The following is a 19,552-nucleotide window of genomic DNA, read 5'->3' as shown; positions in this document are numbered from 1 at the left end:
ATCATTACCCCGGCCTACCCATCAGCCCTCCTGAGATGAGTGGGTGTGCTTACAAGATCGCCCCATTTTCTCAGCTGTGAAGACTGCCACCCCTATTACCCAGTTTTCTCTTTTTCCCACAATGCCAGGCCTGTTGGGCTCTTTTGTACGTATCTGTGGGGAGGGCAGACATAATCTCCGTTTCCATCCACTTCTCACTGCTATCATACAAATGTGTGACTTTTTTAGCCTCTCTGTCTCCCTCCTGCACTATCTTTCCATCTCTATTTCTTTCACCCTCTCTTTGTCTCTTGCTCTGTCGTCTTCTGCTCCCTTTCATTCTCAATCCTTTTTTCCCTCTCTGCCTGGTAATCGAGTGAGAGATTCCGCGACTCTGTGACTCCCCCTTATTGTCAGATATCAAACAGGGCGGCTTTGTGGATTACCAGGGGAAGCTGATAATGACATGATAGAGGCGTGATATTTCAAACAAAATTGAGTGTCAATTGCCTGAATCGTCTAGGCAACACAAGTGTCTGCATTGCAGCAGCCAGCAAGGAAATAAGGCCAATCTATTTCCTTTGCTTCATATCAAACGTCTGTTCTTCGCCCCCCTTTATAAGACTATAATGGGTTCAGTTCAAAGAGAGGAAGAAAGGGGCCTGCCAAGAGGGGCTTCAACAGTTACATCCTTACACAACACACATACATGCTTGGTTATACTTGTGAGCATGCATGTGCTGAACACATACATGAAGTTACACTCTTGAATCTCAAATGCATTAGCAGGACTCAGAAAGCAGAGCCAATGGGAGATTGCATAGGGAAGATGCCCCCATTTTTTTTTTCACCACCCCACCCCCTAATATACACTCACACATGCTCCCCATCCTCTTACCACTTAATTTTTTCTCCTCACACTGCTGCACTATGAACTTAGGGCAGTGAAAATGCACAGTGGTTTGGGCAATTAAAAAGTGACACCTAAACCTAGTGGAGAGACTGTCGAGATTCTCTAATGCCAGGGTTTAGGTGCTGCTGCACTTGTAGTCTTTAAGAGCCAGACTGCTATGGAGTACAGGAGTCAGTGCGTGTGACTGTGTGTGTGTGTGTGTGTGTGTGTGGGTGTGTGTTTGGAAAGGGATTCTCCCTCCCAATGGGATGTCATCATCGTCTCATCATTGTGTCTCTGACATGTGAGTGAGTGTTTCCACCAAGTGCGTTTCCATGATGTGTCTGAGTAAGTGTGTTTGCGTCTAGCACATATTAGTAACCACAAGAGTCATCGGTCATCGGTCTTTCCTATTGAATAATTAATCTGAGTTTCAATTGCACATAATCGCTTTGACATACATAAAGCACACAAACACACATGTGCAGGCACAGTCAGAAGCAGAGTTTAGGGCTAAAAAGCCAAGCAGCAGGCTAGAGATATAAATAGCTGTTGTTTGTGGAGGGGACTGCTGGCAGAAGCAGCACTGACACTGTGGAGCGGACTGCAGGGACTCTGATGTGCCTGGTGGCCTGAAGCAAGCCCTCTGCCTTTCAGATCAGCTCTACCACTGACTGTGTACAGCTTTGACTGGCCCCCTTCACATGTGACAGCCTGAAACAAATACAACAATCTGTGTCTCACAAAAGCCACACTCAATTCAGCCTACACAGAAGAATATAGTCCTTGAGTACAAGTCTATGAACTGTCATGAGCAATAAAGGGTCTAGTAATAACCCTAAAACACAGTTGATCCTATTCTCAAAAATGTTTCATTTTGGAAGTTAAAATACCCCAACTGAGAGATGAGTTTTACATTGATATCTGCTGTAATGTTAGACACAATGTAACTTTGTTTTGGGTAGATTTATGATTTTAGAACGCTGTGTTTTCTTCACCTCATATCTGTGAGAAAGCTGAGGAAACTCTTCCATACAGTACAAGATGAAAATGATAAAGCTGATATGTCTTTTTTTTGGTGGGGGGGGGCAGGCGCTACAGGCAGACACCTCCAACCCCCCACTAGGGAAAACACATTCCCGCTGCCCTCCCTCTTCGCAGCACATGCTCTCGCAGTCTCCCAATTGAAACATCATTGTCGGTAATGGGGGGAATAAATATTCATAAGGCTGGAAAGAGAGAAACCCTAGATTAGGATAATATGCTCCTCATTGTTCTCCCCCTTCCTCCAGCTTTTCCTCTCTATCTCTGCATCTTGTTATGCATGTAATAGTGTTGGCCAATAGTGGGTAATTCCTCTAGCTACTTCTGATAACTTCATCAAAGTGCATGCACATATGTGTTGGTGTGTGTGCATGAACACAGCACGGCAGAAAGCTGGCTGCACTGTTTATTTCTCACCTCTTACAAATTGCAAATTACCAGATTTGATATCTGCAAGATTTTGGGCCGTTTCCAATTAAGACTGGATTGTTTTTTGTGGAGAGGCCCTGTGACTTCCTCCCTCTCTCCCTCCTACCTCTCCCCCTTTTTCTGCTTGGCACTGACTCCACTGATATCTCATCCATAACAGGCTTGAACTGGGGCAGAGCGTGGCTTAAACAAACAAAAGGCCATATTGATTTATAGGGTCTTCCATGATGGGCTTATTGGCCTGCACCTCAAAGCCACAGAGGGCACCGGGCCATGAATCACAGCTTCAGAAAATACACACACAACAGGTAAGAATAATACACTGGATCATTTTTAAGGATGTGATTACAACACTCTGTCCCTTTCATATCAAGAAACACTCACTTTCATTGTGTCTTAATGGAAGGGGAGGGAGGTCGGCGGAGGTTATTTTGAATGTGACACCACACAAACAAAGCAAAAACAGAAGAGCCTGCTTATTTACATGCTGTTACTGTATATCCAAATGCAGGGATAGAGGGAATGCAAAGTGTGAAAGAAGAAGATACAGAGAGAAAGAGTCGAGCATGCCTGGACAAAGAGAAAATACCTTGTAGAGGTTCACAGAGTTTAAAGAGCTCAGCCAAAGAAGGAGCTCCTGTCCTCTCTGGCTCCAACACACACACACACACACACACCCTCAAGGCCATTCTGTTACACCTGGTCACCTTTATCCTTTTTAGTCCTCCACGCCCTCACCCCCTCATTCCATACACATACACCATCCACCTAAACGCATACACAACATTCAGCCACCCGAAACTCATCGCCAGTGAGATACGCACAGAAGCACCCTGGGGCTAACACACAGCTCCTCTGGCTATCTCCCTCAGCAGATAAAACTAATTATTCCAAATCTACTCTGTCAGGTCGTCTGATCCTCTGGGGCCTCAGTTTAAATCTCTGTCTCTCTCTCTGTCTGTGTCGCTGCCTCTCTGTTCTGTCATAAGCCACAGAAAGACCAAGAATTCTCTGCCAACTGACCTCCACAGCAAAAACATAAACAAAGTGAGTAGCCATAAAGACACATATAGCACCATAGCAGCTGAAGCACATGTCTTTCTTTGTGAGAACAGACCATTCCAAACAACTACCAGGCTGACCTGAGGTTAAGATTTTTCTTTTAAGTGCAGGAGTGCAACACTAATGAAATCCGCTAGAAAAAGCAGTGATCGGGCCTGGTACTTTGAACAACTTTGAAAAATCACAAAAAATGCATGACATCATCTAGCATACAATCCAAAGGACTTATGCACCTATTCAAATGCCTAGTCCCACTGTTGGCACTTGCTGTTGGCACCCATGTTAGGCTTTTGGAGCTAAATAACAGGCCAACATCCCAGGCTTTCCAGCTGCACGCCCTGAAAGCCCATGGAGAAACCATTCGTCCCAATGAGCTCTAAAGGCAAATGGAAGCTCATAAACAGAGACTTGACTGTATAGACTTTGCATTTTATCTTTCAGCAGTTTGCCTTTTTATGAGCCAGGGATCCTTATAACAGGGGGAGGAGGGGAAGGATGAGCAAGATGGGAGGAAGGCAGGGGAGAGTAAGGATGGCAGTAAGGATGTAAAGGAAGAAGACGATGGCAGAAAGAGCAGAAGAATAAGAATGAGGCACAGGTTGCCAGGATGAGACAGAGGAGAACCGAGGTCACAAATCTTGCTGCTATTCTAGTACGTGACATCTCCGCTCGTTTGAGGCTGCTCATTAACAAACAATACTGCTGTGAAATTGGTTTAATGACAAAGTAATAAAATTGCTATTCTGCTCACAGATGGCCTCAGGCACAGGGAGATTCTGGCAGGCTTACTGTGGCTGCCCGTGTGCATTAAGCTGCTTGTTCATGAAAACAGCATCCTACACTTTCTTTCTCAATATCACCAACCTTTTTTTCTTTTTAAGTTCTTTCTCCTCCCGCAAATGAAATAAATTAACCTACTTTCCTCCCTTGTGTTCTCCTTGAATTCTCCCTCTCCCACAGTCTCACCCTCTTGCTCTCCCTCCGAGTCTCTCTCTCTCTCTCTCTCTCTCTCGCTCGTGTGTTTTGTCTATCTCGCTCTCGCTCTCTCCCTCTCTCGATCTCTCTCCGGTTCTCACCCCTAGTACAGAAATTACCATCTTAAAATAAAAAAAAGGAGGCTCGCCCACGCAAACGCAGCTCGACTTCATTTCAAACGCAGAGCCCTTGTTATTAAACGACCCACCAATAAAACCAAGCCGTCGAGGAATAAAAGAGCCAAAAGGAGCAGAGAAGTACAAAGACCTCCCTCCTCCCATCTCTCTCCATCTCTCTCTAATGCTTTCTCTGTAATGCCTCTTTCAGCTCGTTGCCTCTCTATCTTGCCTCGTCTGGCTTCGTTCTCCTCGCATGCCGTCTTTGCTGGGAGAATTCCACAGCCTTGGAGAGTCTTGAGCTTGTAATGGGAAAACAAGTAAAAAAGCATTCATTTTCGTGCATGATTGCCCGACACTGCCAATCTTATTAAAGCACCACCTGTTTTTCATAACTCTAGACTCACACAGAGGTGGGCACTGGGGTTGCTCTGTGGCCGCCGTGGGTGTCCGTGCCATGCTATGACCCAATGTGCCCCCAGTGCCTGATAAATTGGGAGCGGGCCCTGTTAATCACACTGAGCATTTCGACAGCAGCAGGCGCTCACAATGCATATAGTGTGAGTGCACATATAAACACGGTGGCGCACATTAGCACCAGCTATTCAAGACTTCCATGACTTATCCTGTGAGTACAGCATGTGTCTAGATTGCACCGTGAACAGATATTTGGATCTGTAAGAACTGCTGAACAAAACGAAAAGCAAAATGAAATCTACTACAACAGGGAGTCTGTCGTATTTGACTCTGCCAATAATGAAAATATGTTTTTCCAAATGTGTTTCTGCCTCCAAAACAGATAAAATGGGATTATTATTACAGCATCAAGAAAGCAGCCAGATCAAATGAACTTAGCGGGTAGGGGGTGTTGGTAGGGGGGCTGGCACTTGGGATCTGACAACAGAGTCAATTCTGCTAATTAACTGCCAATTAGCGGTCCCTAAATGAGAGGGATCATGATGCCTGTGTTGGCAGCGCCTAGATAGTCTCTCTTTCTCTTTCTCTCTCTCTCTCTCTCTCTCTCTCAGTTAGACTCACATATAAACTCATGCTCGCACACACAGATACACGAGAGAGATATGCACACAGACACACACACACGGCCGCAACCTCTCCACACTCCAGCTGTATATTTAGAAAGCCAAGGGCATAAGATGGCCACTGCCGGGAGTCCCTGGTTGCAGCCAAAAAAAGGCCTGACATTTCCATCTGGGTCAAAGTTAGACAGATAACCAGCAACTTCAGTCAACTGGCCCACAAATGTGGCAGAAAGGAAGAGACAGAAAAGTAAGGAATGGGCACTGATAGAGCAAAGAAGAGTAAAGAAATAGAATAGAGCAAAGAAGAGTAAAGAAAGGGAAAAAAGGACCTCAAAAGCCTCAGTGTGAGATTAATCAGTGTAAGACTTAAAAACTTATAAAGAATGTGGAAAAAAAACAGAGGCGGCTGGGCCAGTTTCATAGCTTTATGTTACATTTGGAAAATATTAGTTATTATTTTGTATTTCATAATGGGCCCGCCCGCCAAACCAGAGGATCATAAAAAATCATAAAAGCCAGTGCTCCTAAGTATCTCACTGGACTGAGGAAAGAGGGGTGGAAAATGCTTTGCTAAGTGGAGGAACAAATTTGGCTTTGGTTTTTTTTCTCTTTCTTGTTCTCAGATATTACAAATAAATGTGCTTGACCGCTAGTAACATTTTTGCATGTGAACCTGCAGTACGCGTTCTGCGTGTTGGGTGAGCTGAACTCTGAGAAGTCTGAAGGGATCGATGAAGGGAGGAGAGAGAGAGAGAGAGGAAAAATGAAGATCTGAGTGGGAACGGGGAACATGCTGTGAAGAGAGCTACAGAGCAGTCAGTTTAGAGTTAGCTAAACTCAGTTTATCTGCATGCTGAGCTACAGCAGGATGCAATCTGGGATTCTATATGAATAAGCTGTAAAGGCATCTGAGTCTAACAACTCTTGAAAAGTACATCTTCTTTAACTGTAATATACTTTCAACCTCTCTTTTTACCATTTATTTATTTCACCTGCTCACCCATCTAATTTACTGAGCACAAACATTCTCATATCGTCAGTTGCCTACACTGTGGTTTGGCAGTCTAGTCTACTGAGCGTATTCTACCGTTACTCTTAGATCAATTAAACATCTAAATTTTCACACAGTAAATGTATACTGAGTGATGTGATGATTAATACTAAAGGTGAAGTTTGACCTCCAGCGAGGGTGGATTTCAATGCACTATGCTTTTCACTGAATGGCCAGAGAATCTGAGCCTATTTCATCTCCTCAGTGGGCACAGGCCACTCGGCGCCGTTGTCTGGCGGATATCCTTCTCTTATCATGCGACCTGTGCTCCGACAGGGGGCAAAGGTTGGCCACGATCCGCCCCTGTGTCTTAATAACTCACTCATTGTATTCCTTTCTGCCGCTAATTAGAGCCTCTCCCCTGCGCGTCCCTGAGTGTGTATGTGTCTGTGCATGTATTCCCCCATGGGCTGTAGAGCGCAGGCAGAGATGTAAAAATAGTGTGTGGCTTGGTGCCCTCTTTATTGTTATTAGTGCTCCAGTGGCACAGCAGTCAGTCATAGATGCCAAGAACTGACATATGCGCTCCCTGACTTACTCTGCCTCTCTCTCTCTCTCTCTCTCTCTCTGCCATGGAAATGACCAACTGTCTGCCTGTGAGATGAGGGAATAATGAGGGGACGATTTCCTTCCTTTTTTTAGATGCTGTTTCTCTCAGTCATCTGTCATCGGCGTCATCTCTCAGGCCCATGTAATAATACTGCATGTTATGTGTGTCGCATGTGTGTGTGTGTGTGTGTGTGCACATTGACACAGTGGTAAATAACGGCAGGGTAGTTTGTGTGTGTGTTTATGGCAGTGAGTGAGAGCACATCGTGCTGGGTCTGACGCTGAGACATGAAAGGATTCAGTCAGGCCCCATTTAGCCCAGACTGATAGCAGGACACCAGGAGCTGCTGAGGCAGGCAAATACACCACTAGATACTGTAAACTGCAAACGATTCTCCAGCAAATAGACGCCTGAGTCTGCCGTTTCACCTACTTCATTATCCCAGAATGCCGTGTGTGACATGGCCCTCACCTTTTCCTGCAATCTTAAACAAATGCAATTACATGTCAGACCACTCCCCGATTCTGTTAGCATGACGCCAGTTGACTCAAATATAGGCAGAGCAAACACACAAGCTAATGGTCAACTAATGGTGTCCTGACACACTGTACACACATACCGTCTTCTGTACATAGTTAAGAGAACACAGTTGACCATTAGTAATAATGCACATAGTGTGCATGTACACACACACTGAGGCTAATATTAAATGGATAATCAAATGCTCTTCCTCATCTGCTCAACACCAGCGCAGTGAGATTGTGGACTTTAACCTGTTCCCTTGTTCCTTATTAACATCAGACAGCTAATGGGGTGTGTGCTACAAACAGGTGAGGCTGCCAACTAATGATATAGACTAGCTATAGAACCAGGTGGCGTGTCTCTGGAGGTACAGGGACAAAGGGTTACCGGTTGGAAGTGGTCAGCTATGGGTTTTGTTTTCTGTGTGCACAGGTGAGGTGCAGGTAAAATGTAAAGGCAGGTGTCGGTTGGAGGGTAAGGTCTGGGGAGGTTTGATGGGGCAAGTTGGGAGAGTGAGATGCACTGTCTATTGACTATCACACAGAGCACCCTTGTGCCCTCGCTGGGCTGCGATTGTGCCGGCGGACAAAGCCCTGATTCAGCACATCCTTTCCCCAAGGGAGAGCTCTGGAAACCGAAGACGGCGGCCGCCGCCCCCCCTCCCTTCTCATCCTCTACTCATGTCTCTCCCTCTCTCTTTCTCTATCTCCCTCTCGCTCTCTTTGGCCACTGACATGGCAGCGGCCATGCATCAAAGGGAACTGCAGAACAATGCAAGGGGCCAGCCAGGAATTTGAAGAGCTTTTTTTTTTCTTTTTTTTAAAAAAAAACAGGAATTTCACATGGCAGGGTTCTGTCATATCCTGGGTGGACCATCTCAGCAGCCGGTGGTAACAGAAACCAAAGAAGGAAAAAAAAGCGAGGGCGCAACCCAAACAAAGCAATATTTAACTGTAACTCACGGTCCTGACTGGTTAAGCACCACAAGAGGGAAAAAAGAACTTCCTTGTGCTTTCTCATCTTTTCCTCACTGTGAAACAGCCAATAACATGGCAGCATCCGCCAGACGAGTTCACAACACCCACAGTGTATCAAAGATAGAGCTGCAGAGTGTAAGCTTCTCTAATGACTTTATTTGTGAAAATTGATTCCTGGTGTGTTTTTGTTAACACAGTTGCTGTAACATTAATACACAGCTCTATGACTGCCTATGTGTGTGTGTGTGTGTGTGTGTGTGTGGAAATAAGGTTCATGAGGATGTTACCCAGCACAAGATTCTTTCTCTTTATAAATGGATCTGAGGCATTTCAGCGCCAGGCTTGGATTTCATGGCCTCTGAGAAGGCAGGAACTCTTCCTATATCTATCTCTGTCTCTGTCTATTTCTCTCTCTGACTCTCTCTCTCTCTCTCTCTCTCTCTCTCTCTTCTCTCACAGGTTTGCAGACTATTTCTGCATTAATCACCATGACACAGGCAAGGCAACTCAATTTTCTGCTCCTGTAGGTAAGGTGCGTGGCGTCCCGAAACGGTGGCACGAGGCATGAAACAGGCAAGCGGGGGGCTAATCTTTGGTTACTGGTGTAATTGAAATGCTATCCACACTGTAGGGTGCATTAAAGTCTGATAACAGCGGTTCCTGTGGCCAATTTAAGTAGCTTGACTTCCTTTGGCTAGAAGGGAATAAAGAAAAGGGTGAGAGAGACAGAGACGGAGAGACAGAAAGAGAGAGAGGGTATGTCAGGATGGAGGGGGGAGGACGAGGGAGGGGGCTGATAGATAAGGCCAACAAACCAGGCTAATTCTCCAGGCATGTTTCTCATTGTGATCCAGAAAAAATGAGAAAAAAATGCATCACAGAACCAAAAAATCAATTGACCCTCGGGTGGCTTGTCAGGCTGCGAGTCTGATAAACCTAAAAGCTTCGTTAATGTCGGCCTGCCTGTACCCAACAGATAGAGCACTTTGTAAATGAACCCGCTTTGATAAATATATTAAGGAAAGCTGTGAATAAAAGGCACAGACTTGTCATTTGTAAATAGAACCCCCGCTACATGGAATTAGAATGATAAAATGGGGTTCCATATAATTAAGTTTGTGTAAGACCTGAAATCCGTGCAAATACCTTGCCGGAAATTTGAAAGGAAGCTGTCAGTTCAATTAATCTGAACATCACCCTGAGAATGTACTGAACAAAATTAAGCTGCAGATAAAACCTGGGCTAGTATTTTGATAAGTAATTCCTGTATCATTTCTTTGCTTCTGTGATCATTTTATTTAATCCACCACCCCCAGTTATGTGCTAAGCCATCTACAAAGGCCCTGCTGGCCAGGCCACCAAAACCTTAATCCACCATATAGCTTGTGTAAAATAGGGAGGGGGTGGAAGGCAGTTTTGCCTTTTGTGGGGGCACCAGTGCCGGTGCTAGGTATGATTTTGGATGAAGGGGTGGGGTGGGTGTGGGGGGGGGGGGGGCTGTAGGGGTAGCTTATGATCTCTGCCTTTCTCCCTTAAATATATCCCACTGAATACATGTGCACCAAACCACAAAGACCACTGACTTAGCCGCAAAACACTTCGCCGATAACACCGGAACATCCTGGTAGCTTACATGTAATAATGCTGCAAAGGTTGTCAGTGTGTATGTCTACATGTGTACCTCTGTGTGTGTCTATATGCGATGGGGAGGGCTGTACATAAACGGTTTTCACACTTTGGTGGGGAGAGGGAGGCAAAGGCTTTTGAAAATGAAAGCCAGAGCGATGCTGGTGGTGGAGATAGGATGAGCGGAAATCTTGACTCACCAGTTGTTTACTTGTAAGATGGTGAGGCCTGTGTCTTGGGCTAGCTGCTTCTTCTGCTCTTCAGAAGGGTATGGGTGCTGCAGGAGCAAACAGAGAAAAACACACACACATGAACCTCTTTGACATACAGATTAACATAAATATTCACGCGTGTAAGCACTCATAAAGAGCTGGATGGGAACACATGCTCCGAGTCAAATTCCTGGCTGTTGCTTCTTGCTGTATGTATTCAATATGTTCCCGTGTTTGTTGTATTGTGTAACCCAAGACTGCACCTTCTCATGACCTCCACCCAACCCCGCCCCTCTCTCTGCACAGTATAGACATTCAGAGCATACATGTACTGTATACACCCACACACGCAGACAACACAACTCAGTCCTAAACCTGTCAGAGCTGGCCGAACAAGTTTGTCAAAGCTGTCAACTGTGATAACCCCCTTCTCTATCCCTACCACACCCACACACAAACATATAGTGTATGCATCGAACATATGCCAAATGCACAGGGGATAAAAAAAACCCCTCACATTTACCAACACACACACACACACACACACACACTGAAAAAACAGGACTTTCAAGTAGGGCCTACTGCAGATACTGTTGGTGTCTGAGAATCCTTTTATAATACCTAGCAACAGAATGAGTGGGTGCAGATTTGCAGTGAATACATTTATCTTTCCTTGAATGTCTGACATGTATCCTGGTGGTGGCTCTTTCATAAAGAGCGGCTGAATACAGACTGATTCTAAAAGACCAGAATGCTGTGAAATCTCCTCCACAGCCTTGCCAAGATTTTTACCTGAAAATGTAATTCTGCGACCAGGGCTGCAATGATACTATTTGTGTCAGGTCCAATCTAAAGAACATGGGCTGATATAAATGGCAGACCTTGGGCTGCCTTGCTCCCCCTAGGCCTGCTATGAAGCATGACAAAACAACAGTGATCGCTGGTGACAGATGTCTTTAAGGGCCAGATTAGGAGTCAGGGCGCATGCAAACGAAACAAATGAGACACTACGTGTTTCATTCAGCCACTGTAGACAGACAGAATGTGCACATACATTTACACACACATAAGCATGTGCAGACAGAAATGCACACAGACACAAGCAAATATTCACAGACAGGATACCTGCCAATCACAGCACAAAAAGAAACCTTTTAGAAAGTGACACTTGTCTGTTTTCGGGGGGTTTCAAGCTTCATTAACGCGTATTCTTCCCTTTCAAGGAAAAACACCTTTAGCCTCATGCCTTAATGCCTTTTTTCAGTTCCCTTCTTCCTCCACGCTCATTGAGAAAGCACATTTCATAAAGCTGGTAATGTTTGCCTGGCTGGTGTTAATTGAATTGAGTTTTAACATGAAATGATAACAGTTGCTCAAGAACTATTTTCTCATTTACTGCTGGAATAATTGATGTAAAGTGAGGTTTCATATCAGCAGAGAGGAGGATTTCTCCTTTCTGGTAGCACTGCCTGTCTAAATGTAGTCTATTTTAATTAAAGGTGAGATGAAAAAATGGTTTGAGGAATGTGCTCAATTAATAACAAACAAGGCTGAGATTGGACAAATAATGAGTCCCTGCTGCAGTGAGGGATTAATCTGATTTGTACTTGTGTATGTAGTTCCTTTTAATATGCTAAAATCATTAACAAAGGAAAGATGATAATGCTCGCATAGAAATACATTTTTTGATTGCCAGGTGCTGACATTTTCTTGGCTGGGGAAGACAGAGCAATTTCTAGTTACTGTGTGTGCGTGTGTGTGTGTGTGTGCGTGCGCGCGTGTGGGGGTGTTTGCGTGCATACATACAGTATGTATGTGTTCAGAACACATATACATATCCACATGGCCAAGTTCATGTGTGTTTGTGTGTTTCGACTCTGGATAACAACATGTAATAAGGAGCACAGCCTCTCTTTCCCTCCCCCTTACACTGCTGGGCTTCCTTGGCATTTTCACATTAGCTACGACCTCGGTCACTATCAAAACACGCTCGCAAATAAACCAGAACTCACAATCCCTCCCACTGTTTTTTATGCACGCACACTGCACAAACACATACACACATGCCCAGATATTCAAATGGAGATGTAGCTAAGGGTGAAGCGATATGGAAGTGTGTGGAGAAGAACAGCCCAAATTGGAAATGGGAGTGGGTCATCTACATTGTATTAAGCCTTCCTCAGCCTCTCAGGCCCAGACCCGGTCATCAATCGCCTACTGTCAGCCGGAGCGCGCTTTAGCTCGGTGATAAATACGCCGGCCAGCGGCATAGCTCGTCCAGCAGCCACCACGTAATGAATGGTTTGAACAAACAAGAAAGATGTCTCATCAAGGAGAGTGGGGACGTTAAAGCCCCCCCTCGCACACAAAACCCCTGAGTAAGGAGATTTACTCTGACCACATAGACACGACATGAAAAAAAAAATCCTATTTTGTTCAGCTCATACACCTCCCGGCCCTTACTCATTCCCCCACTCCTTGCCTTCCTGTGTCAGACTAGATCACCTCCCCCTAAACCAAAGACTTGCATGCATTTGCACGTGGTATGTACTGCCAAACACACACACACAAGCAAATTTACAAACACTCACACACACAATGGGCCAATATAGAACTTCATCTGTCCTCATCTCTGTCTCTGTCCTTTTTTGCCCCCCCCACACACACACACACACCCCGCACACGTACATTTTATGGCTGCAACTGCAGGCCACCCACACTTCACGTTGTGGCAGCTTTGCTTTAAGGATGACACACTGAAATCTCAGCTAAAGAAAAGGGTGTGTGGCAGCAACAGCAACACACACACACAGACATGAGAAGCAAGCCGGCATGGTGTGCCTAGTGGTTACAAGGCTGCAGCAACCGTGAAATTGGAGAACGGCTGTTTAGACCTCTGAGTAACCTCTTAATGTTAATTGCCTCAATAAAAAAAATATATATATACGTTAGTAAATCGCCCAGTGAGTACAAAAAAAGGTGAAGAGAATCAGCGAATTAGTATGAAACAAAACACAAAATCAGAGCTAAATCTGTTTTAATGTGTTTCTTCTTGAAGATGTCCTTCTCTGCCCTCAGGAGACAGTATGACATGGTTATTTAATGAATAAAACACAAACACAGAGCAAGATCAAAGATGGTATTGATAATCTCCCCACTGGCTTTAGATTCGCTCAATATGTTCAGTTACAAACACCAAGGCCAATATCCTTAAAAGAGGATTGACCGCAAAATGTAAAACAGCCAGTCTATAAATAAGCCAGAAATGAGCAGCTTCAGTTTGCTGTCCAGGCAGCACTGGTCTCTGATCGAAACAGAGCTCCGTTAATTATTCTAAAGCCTGTTAATGGGAGCAAGTGTGCACTTTCCCGATGCAACACATGCTGTCCAAAATCTGACCTGAAAAAGAGCAGGTAACAACATAAACGCATAAACGCTAACACAGGCGTGTACGCAGGTGGATCACATTCTGTCAGTCGCTGAGTATCGAGCTGTGTGTGTGTGTGTGTGTGTGTGTGACCGACTGCTGGCTAAATTACAGGGTGTGATGTGCTCTGCGCTCTCTGATAGTGCTGGATGTAATGGCCCCTGCGGTTGCTGAACATTACAAGCTGAGGAAGCTCCATCATCCACTGTGTTTGGTCCTTAAACCCCCCCTGAGCCCAGCTTGGCGTTTCACCATATACAATAACCACATCTGCTGGTGGACCACTCTTTACTTCACACCTCACCTTTTGCACACACTGATTCCTTTCTACTCCTACAACATCCAGCTCGCTGTGTATCGGATCCATACTCTCCTGACACCCATTTGCTGCCGTCGTCAAATCCCACACCCCGATCATTATAACGGCTGTTCCATTCAACCCCCCACCACTTTTCCGGCTCTGCCCCCTTTCACTCAGCTCGCCGAAAAACTGCGACCCCTTGGCTGAGAAGCTGGCGGGACCCCATTGATGAATGACATCATCAGTGAGTGACATGAGTTATAGGACCAGGTCACAAGGTTGCAGTGGCTTGCAAACCTATTCCATGCTAATGAGTCACAGGAAATCACAGGCCATTGGCTAGTTATCCTGGTGCCATGGTAACACAAAGGGTTTGCTTATGCTGATTGGTGTGATTTAGCCCCACTATTTTATCGTTTGGATGGGGTTATTAGATAATATTTTCTTTGTTGGATAAAACTGTCAAGTATTGGACTTAATAGAAGAAAAAATTGTTACACATGATTAACTCTATATAATAACTTAGAACTCTAATAATGCATTTGTGTTTGTGTCAAGTTTTAAAGCGTTATTGTATTCTGGTATTTCCTTTCATATATTCCTTCTTTGCATTGATTGGAATCTTATTTATTTTTAATCAAAGTGACTGGAGGATGATTATAATATTCACTGTCAGAAATAAACTCAATCAAATATAAGAATGACATTTTAATATGGATTCTGCGTTGAGCTGGGGTAAGATTGGCACATTTTAAATATCAAGTTGCCGTTGTTAATAAAGTTACAACTGGCTCCTTTGACAAATGACAATGAGATTGAATGCATATCAGCATTACTGGGAGATCAAACAGATACGACAAATCCATCATGAGTGTTTACTGTGCGTGGAGCAATACCTGGCTTCTTAGCTGCAGTTTTCTGACAGATTTTGTGGTTTAAATTGAAGGACAGAGTTAATTACCTACGGCTGTAAACATCAAATAGATTGACAACTGACAATGAAATGACAATGAAACAATCCATTTTTCAAATGTGGCCCGTAAAAGCTACCAAAACATTTATTTCTATCCAATTAAAAGTATGATGAGCTTAAATTACAGTTTTTGATCAGTTTCAGTTCATTTCATCAGTTATGAAAAAATATCTTGTTTATTCTCAGCTGAGCCCAAATTGCAGTTGGAGTGTGTGTAAACTTAAGTAAAGTGTTCTTTTTCCAATGCTATCTTCATATCAATCTCCATTTCCATCTCTATGCTCAACTTCTCTATCGCCATCGCTATGTCTTTCTCCCCCTCCCTTTGTGTGTTTCTGTTGAGACGGGAGGGAGTTTGGGGTGTTTGTTTTATTTTAATGGGAACAACTCTGCTTCCTGACAACAGTCTGAAAACAGGCAAGAATGCCACATGACTCAATGATTCAACCCTGCTATTCTTCCTTTCTCTCTCTCTCTCTCTCTCTCTCTCTCACTCTTGACTGCACACATGGAAACACACAGTCACAAACACACACACACACACACATGCAGACACAATCAACTTATAAACAGAACTCACATGTTGCCAGCCTACAAACCGCACGCACTGCATGCCAACCTCTGATAACAGCAAATGAAAGTACATCCATATCTACACCTCACACGATCTGCATTCAGAACATACCACTACACTTCTGTCTCTCTCACTCCAGACTCCACAGCTCCCACAGTAAGTATGAGGGCTCTCAGCGGACTGCCCTCTGACAGTAAAACGGTGATGATTGCAAATACAAGGCGGACTGGCGAGGCCCACAGCATCTATTAAAGAGCAAAAGGGCCCCCAGTCTGTCTGTCTGCCTCTTTGACTGGCTGGCTGGCCGGTTGGTTGGCAGTGCATCAGTACTACTACTGCTGCTGCTGCTGCTGCCATGGCCCGCCACAACAATCGCTGGCTGGGCTCCTGAAGCCAGCTCCTGGCTCTCGGCCAGCAGCCTGTTTGCTCTACAGCATTAATTTATGTTCACTGGAGATGGTGCAAGGTTGTAGAGAAGCTCTACGGCATAACTGCCCTGCTTGCCTGCCAAGCTACAGTAACAGTAAAGTGGGTGAGGGGAGTCGGAAGGAGCGAGGAATGAATGGAGGGAGAGGGTGAGGAAGAAGCCCTGGAGGATATGCGAGATATAGGCATCTGATTGTATCAAGCTGCATGAGGCTAAATAGCAATCACTCCCACACAATCCCAATGCACCTCCGGACTTAGAGGATCGACCAAAAAGAGAGAGATGTTTTTCTATATTCTAACATGCGTAATGATAATATACTAGCACTTCTATCCAATAAAGAAAATAAAATTGGAGAAAAGGTGTTCATTATCTATGCAGAAATCTGCAAAAGACTCCCAAATGAGGATCAACTGAACTCAACCCACAGATCTATCAGAGTTTGCCAACAGTTATGTACACAAACTGTGTGTGTATGTGTGTGTGCATGTGCTGTTTTGTGGACCTGGTCTCATTTGTGGCCTGCAGCCATAGAGATGTGCCTATTTAATCATCAGATCAAGTTCATGGCTTCTTTTTCCACCACATGGTTGCCCGTCCGCTTTCAAGAGGAGGAATACGATCCTTCCATCTTTACAGTGGAGGTCTGGTCTCTTCTCAGTCGCCCCCTTCTCGCTCTTGTTTCCGTTGATCTCTCCTTCTCCTGCTGTATTCCACAGGCCCCAGCAGCTATCTCTTTCTCGCTACACACTAACCCGTCTGGCCTCGTCTCGTATCCTCTCGTCTCCATCTCTTCTCCTCTCCTCTCTTCTCATCTCATCTCACCCCTTCCTCCCTTTCATAGTTTCCGCTCAAGCTTTAAGCCAGGTCCTAGAGGGCAGGAATTTGGCCTGGTTTTTCAGACCAGTCTGTTGGCTTTGTTGTGGTAACTGCCTGCTCAGGGGCACCCAGCTCTGTTCTGCTCTACTCTCCAGCTCGCCTGATGTCAACACACAGCCACGCTCACTACTTGCTCTCAAAAAATCTTTAAAACATCTTGCTGTAATGACTGCAGCTGAACCAAAGAATCATGCGCGTAGCAAAGGGTTTTGTTCTGATTCAAATTCCAAAAATTTAAATTTACAAGTTTTAGTAGAATATTTTATATTTGTATATACAGTATATAAAAATGATAATACTGTTCTTTCGTCTACTGCAATGTAATTGGTCTCTTGACTTTTAGGGGCTATGAGCAGATCATTAGAGGCCTGGTGGGTCTAAGACCCACCCACTTTGCCTGCAATGGACATCCTCATATCAACACCACTTGTCACTGTTGCCAGTCATAAAGTCATTGGGAGCACATGCTATAGCTAAAGTGTACTAAGCGAACTAAGCCTCTGAATAAACATCAGCACTGCTTTAATGACGTATGTACACATTGTAAAAAAAAAAAAAAAAAAAAGCAATGAGACATTGCATCAGAGACATTTGTTTATGAGAAAACCTCTGTAATGGGTTTTGGGGTGTAAAACAAAGGTTATCACCACATAATTTTAACCCCTAAATAAATGCTGCATATCTTTTTCGGTCCCTACTATTTCCAATGTGGGAAAGTTTATTCCGTTTCTGTGGACAAAGTTTTTACTTAAGCTTCATAAATCCTTGAATACAATTTCTGTATCAGATAGGTTTAGGTTATTAGACTCTATTCAGGCATGCTGAAGCTTATAGGCCACTTTAAAGAAATGTTGGGAAAGCACAGGGGGCCGATGACAAAACAGTGAAGCACTTACAACCCAGAGCCTGTTGATAAAGTCTGTTGGGAAAAGGACTTAATATTAACATACAGGCTCTCTTTAAGTTTATCCTCTTTCCCCATTGTGTTCTTTAGACTTTGTTTAACTTCCTAAGTCAAAGTAAAGTGGGGCTCATCTTCAATTGAAACAGAAACAGATTAATTTGTGGAGAGATGGACAGACTGAGGGAGAGAAAAGAGGGTGTGTTCGCTCTTCAAATAGAAGCTTCTGAGGGTTTCCACTCGATGGTTCTCCCTTTCATTGTGCATTAACTTAATGAGCATAAGTATTCAAATACACAACCAGGACCTCTTTAAGCTCTCTCCTGCTGTCTTTCCAGTCTCTCCCTCTGTCTCTTTAAGACACCACATTCTCAAGAGAAAGGCCAGTACATTCTAATAGCGAGCCTCAGGACACAACAACAAGAGCACAACCACTTACAGAGGACAAACAAGAAACCCCCGGGGCCAACTATGGAATGTCAAGCCAATTTGGAAGATATCATAGGACATTTGTAATGTCAATTTTTGTTTTCAGGTCAAAAATCAAAGGCAAACATGTTGGGTAACATTTGTCCATTACAGTGCAGGCAGGAACACCCCCTCCCCTGCCAAAAACAGCTGCAGGGGACACTTCCTGTTTGCTAATGATGCTAAATGTGTTCAAGTCAACCATGTCAAATTTTCTCTCCCTCTGAATGGACAGCTGGGCTGGAAAGAAAGATTTTCTTTCCTCTCCTCCGCTGTCTCCTTTTTTCTCTAACCTCTGCCAGCGAGAGACGTTCTTAGGGCCCTGACAGACAGACACTTCAGATCGTGTCCCTGTCAGTGAGACATAGGAGCATAGCTGATGGTAACCATAGGTGCATTCATCTGAGATCACAAGCACTTCCATGGAACAAAGCCAGCCAAGCCCGATCAGTCACCACCCCGTCCCTACCTGTTGTGTCTGTTCTCTTTTACTGAATACCGTTTTTGCCGTTCAGAAATGCACGTCTTCTGAGCTTTCCTTTCATCTAGGAGTGTATGAGTCAAGGAGATATCTCCTGTCATTGCTCAACACCCATGGGCGGCTGGCTGCATGGGGCTGTGCGGACTGACAAATGCCCTCAGGATCTTTCACGTTCTTAATGTTCCTCAAAGCATAATCAACATGTGACGAGAGTTAAAACGCCTTTGTGAAGTGCCGCCAGAGGAGAAGAGAAGAGAAGAGAAGAGAAGAGAAGAGAAGAGAAGAGAAGAGAAGAGAAGAGAAGAAACAAGGCTGGGATATGGCTTTTAGGTCTGGTTAATAGCAGCCAATCTTTAAGTGCATTCTTCCATCTTTTCTCTCTCTCTGTGTTCTTGTAGTGCTCTTAGGCTCAATCCTGCCCGGGGGCCGAGGCGACCTTTGACCTGACTGGCCTGCCTAGCTACAGCCCTCTCGTTTGTTAGGGGCTTTATCCACTGACAAAGCAGGCAGGAAGTTGGCAGCCACCCAGCAGCCCCATGGGAGGATGACCATCAGCTAGCTCAGCTTACCGCTTATTACAGGATGGTGGGGAGCATGTGTGTTTGCGTGAGTCTGTGTGTGTGTGTGTGTGTGTAGGTTCTTGTGC

The 19,552-nt window shown here is 44.6% G+C and overlaps 1 protein-coding gene across 12 annotated transcripts in view; it reads right to left on the bottom strand.

Moving 5' to 3' along the window:
• The window catches only part of meis2a (Meis homeobox 2a), an 80,538-nt gene that overhangs the window by 14,796 nt on the left and 46,190 nt on the right, over positions 1–19,552 (bottom strand). For all 12 annotated transcript variants that reach the window (XM_046411965.1, XM_046411969.1, XM_046411967.1 and 9 more), the window contains one exon: positions 10,464–10,540. In XM_046411965.1, coding sequence (XP_046267921.1) covers positions 10,464–10,540 — 77 coding nt within the window. The remainder of the gene's footprint in view (positions 1–10,463; positions 10,541–19,552) is intronic.

This window comes from Scatophagus argus, chromosome 15, assembly GCF_020382885.2.
Source record: "Scatophagus argus isolate fScaArg1 chromosome 15, fScaArg1.pri, whole genome shotgun sequence".
In the NCBI taxonomy this organism is placed as follows: Eukaryota; Metazoa; Chordata; class Actinopteri; family Scatophagidae; genus Scatophagus; species Scatophagus argus.
This window is presented reverse-complemented; position numbering and strand designations above follow the sequence as displayed.